This window comes from Limulus polyphemus, unplaced genomic scaffold (assembly GCF_000517525.1).
Source record: "Limulus polyphemus unplaced genomic scaffold, Limulus_polyphemus-2.1.2 Scaffold164, whole genome shotgun sequence".
NCBI classification, from domain to species: Eukaryota; Metazoa; Arthropoda; class Merostomata; order Xiphosura; family Limulidae; genus Limulus; species Limulus polyphemus.
In genome coordinates, this window is record NW_013665774.1 from 593,078 (window position 1) to 596,282 (window position 3,205).

The 3,205-nt window shown below is 32.8% G+C and overlaps 1 protein-coding gene across 1 annotated transcript in view; it reads right to left on the reverse strand.

Annotated features, from left to right (window-relative positions):
• LOC106477283 overlaps window positions 1-3,205 on the reverse strand; it is a 60,107-nt gene that overhangs the window by 31,608 nt on the left and 25,294 nt on the right. Inside the window, exon 2 of the mRNA XM_013937875.2 lies at window positions 1,969-2,233. Within this exon, the coding sequence (XP_013793329.1) occupies window positions 1,969-2,233 (265 nt within the window). The remainder of the gene's footprint in view (window positions 1-1,968; window positions 2,234-3,205) is intronic.

A 3,205-nucleotide genomic window follows, 5' to 3' on the forward strand; every position in this document is an offset into this window, starting at 1 on the left:
CCTTTCGAACTGTTCATCCGAAGTCAATTTCCTAATCTGAGGCTAAGCAAAAGTCCCTTCCTTAAGTTTCGCTTCTGAAAGAGTTGGGAATTGCCCACATAGATACTTGAAACTGTCGCTATCTTTATCTAAGGCTTTTACAAACCGTTTCATCAAGCCCAGTTTTATGTAAAGTGGAGATAATTGGACTTTCTTTGTTTCAATCAAACTTTCACGTTCAGTGTTTTTCAGGCTGGTCCCCAAATTTTATTTCAAAATATGTGTAATACTTTTTTTGACGAATTCTGTAATGTTTTGTTTTTGTTTCTTTACAACAAATTTACCACAAATATAACAGAATATGTTTGGGTCATTCAAACAACCTCTTGTTGCCATAGCGACGAATAAATAATGTTGAAAAGAAAAAATGATGTCAGAGTGCACGCACAAATAAATACTATTCAGAAATGATACAACATGCGGCCTGTTAACCGTTTATATACTAGTGGTGTGTTTCTCATGGGTTCTAGAACGATCGATAAGACTCCCACGTCGCGATTGGTCTAGAGAAATCAATAGCCAATGGTTGTCAACATTTTAAGCATAACAAAATGTGACCCGATTTCATTGAAAATTATTCACTTATGTAAAAGTACATTTGATGTTTTGTGAAAAATCTGTACATGATGGAGAAAAATGGGTATCGTTTTCGGATTCAGCGTACAGGAATTACTGTAAAACATGTAAAAATTTCAAGACAATAAAACCATTGCAGGCCTATGTAATCGATCAGTAACACTAGTAACAGAGAAACAGATTATTTGACTAATAATTAATCACTCACTCACTGACTGGCTCACTGACAAACTGATTAACTGCCTCACCCCCACTCTCTAAATCTCACGAAAAGTCGAAACGTTAAGTTAAATCTGGACACCCAGGAAATTTCTAGACGCCACATATCATTATTGCCAAACTTTCCTCTTGCGAGCAAAATAAATGACCTAAATTAAAATGTTAAAACATAGCCTACAACAGTATTTAATAACAGCATGAAACTTCACGTAAAAATAAATGCATAAATTTTAGCTCGTGCTGTTGAAAGTGGGAAGCAGTTTACAGTAAAAATATAATCACACGTATTTTAAGTATTTTTGTTACACTCTCAACTATTAGACTGGGAAAAAATAAATTAAATCAGACGAATAAAAGTAATTAATTTATTCTTTTGCTATGCTTCCAATATCGATTTGTAATATAGACGTTCAAAATGTCTTTTATTTATATGTATACAGAAAGTACATGGTATAGTCAATGTATTAAGAATTGCTGTTCTAGGCTTGTTGTATTTACACTTTTGTATTGTCGTCTGGCAAGGGGGGGTGTTTAACCTCACGTAATGAGCGCATGGCTTCATATCTGGAAGTAATTCCAAAGTTTTAGAACAGTTTGATACAAATATACAGAGAAAGAGTAGTAGTCAGCGAATAATCCGTGCATGATTTTGTTAGTCTGTCTGTTTTGAGACAATTAGTTCAGTGATGTAAGTGTTTGGTTTGTGTTTATGACGAAATACTAGATACAGGATGAAATGCCATAGGGAAGGTTAGAAAGTATTAGAGAGATATTGTTTTATTATCGTCTACTGTGAAAATTACAACCATCATTAGTTACATGTAAAAAATGGAAATTCTAAACGTTATGATTTGTAGTCAAAGAAATAAAATGCTGTTGTTATCATTAAATGGACTGGACTTTGCATTCTTCTTTTTCTCGAATAATCCAAAAGAATCCGCTGAATAATATACACTATTACAACGTTACAATATAAGCAAATGCAATGATAAATGTTTGTACTTGGCTTCATTAATCCAATGTTTCACTAAACAGACAATGGTGAAAGTATTAAAGCTAAACCGATGAAATGTAACGGCTTAAGACACATAACGAAGTTTAGAAGTTGTACCTTTGGTTTTGCCAAATACTTACCTATTATATATTCAATATCTGCTTTCAAATTAACAAGATTCTCTATTTTGGAAGAGAAAACTGAAGAATCGTCGTTTTGTGGGTTACTATTCTGAGCACTAGACATCTCAGGCTGGGATGCTCCATTATTATCGACATCTGGCGGACTGGGAGAGAGAAGTTCATCAGGAAACCATAGTGAGGAGATGGTGGTCAACAGACTGACCTGGCGGTCAACATTATATAATCTTCCTGCTAGTAGAATCAATGCCAGAAACGACAAACCCTGGTCAAATGAATAAAATAATAATGATGAATTTAAAACTAGTAAAAAAACACGAAATATTTACTCATTTTTACATATAATTGCTATGGTTATTATTGTTACATTTATTAACAGTCAATCTGAAAACCGAGCGGGAGTACATTCACGGTTTATCTCATTTATTTCTGGTAATTTTGTGAACAGGGCCAGAAATTGGAGACATTTCATTTCCACCGTGTTTCAAGCAGAAATAATTATTAACTCATTACAAGTTCAATCTATAATATTTTTTAACGTAAAAACAGAACTGTAAAAGAATGTACCAACAAAAATATTATATTTAGTCTATATAAAGCTTTACAAATAATATCATTCAAAAACAGTGCCAAATTGCACAGCGTAACAGTGATGTATCAACAACTTGTTCTGTATACGGCTAGTACTTCGGTAATTCATTGAACACACGACTGCAGTTTGATAGCCATCTAGCTGGTAAGACATGAAACGTTTTAGGCTTAATAACGTGATGACACATTATAATGTGACAACTAATAATTTCAGCACTTTATAAATCAACTGAGGCCACAAAATTATGTTGACAGTGTTCTCTTAAAATAGCAAAGAAATTTGTTGCATTACCTTATAATCAACAACACTGAATAAGACTGAAATTTAAACAGAGGTAATAATTTAAAAAAATATAGCTGATGTTAAAGAATGATCTTGAAAATGTAACTGTAAGTATAAAATCGAAAGATAATGTTGTTGTTTTTTTGTTTTCAGTTATGGGTCTCCTTCTTCAATAACCGTTAAAATTTGTCTCACAAGCGTTTAATTGAGGACTAATTATATGAGGTTTTTAACGATAGCAAGACGAACGCTAGTAGCTTAATCGATAATAGTGTTAATTCTAAAATGAAACCTTTAAACTATACACCTGGAAAAAAGTTAAGCACCCCCAAACTATTTTTCAGGATTGCTTATTGAAAATAA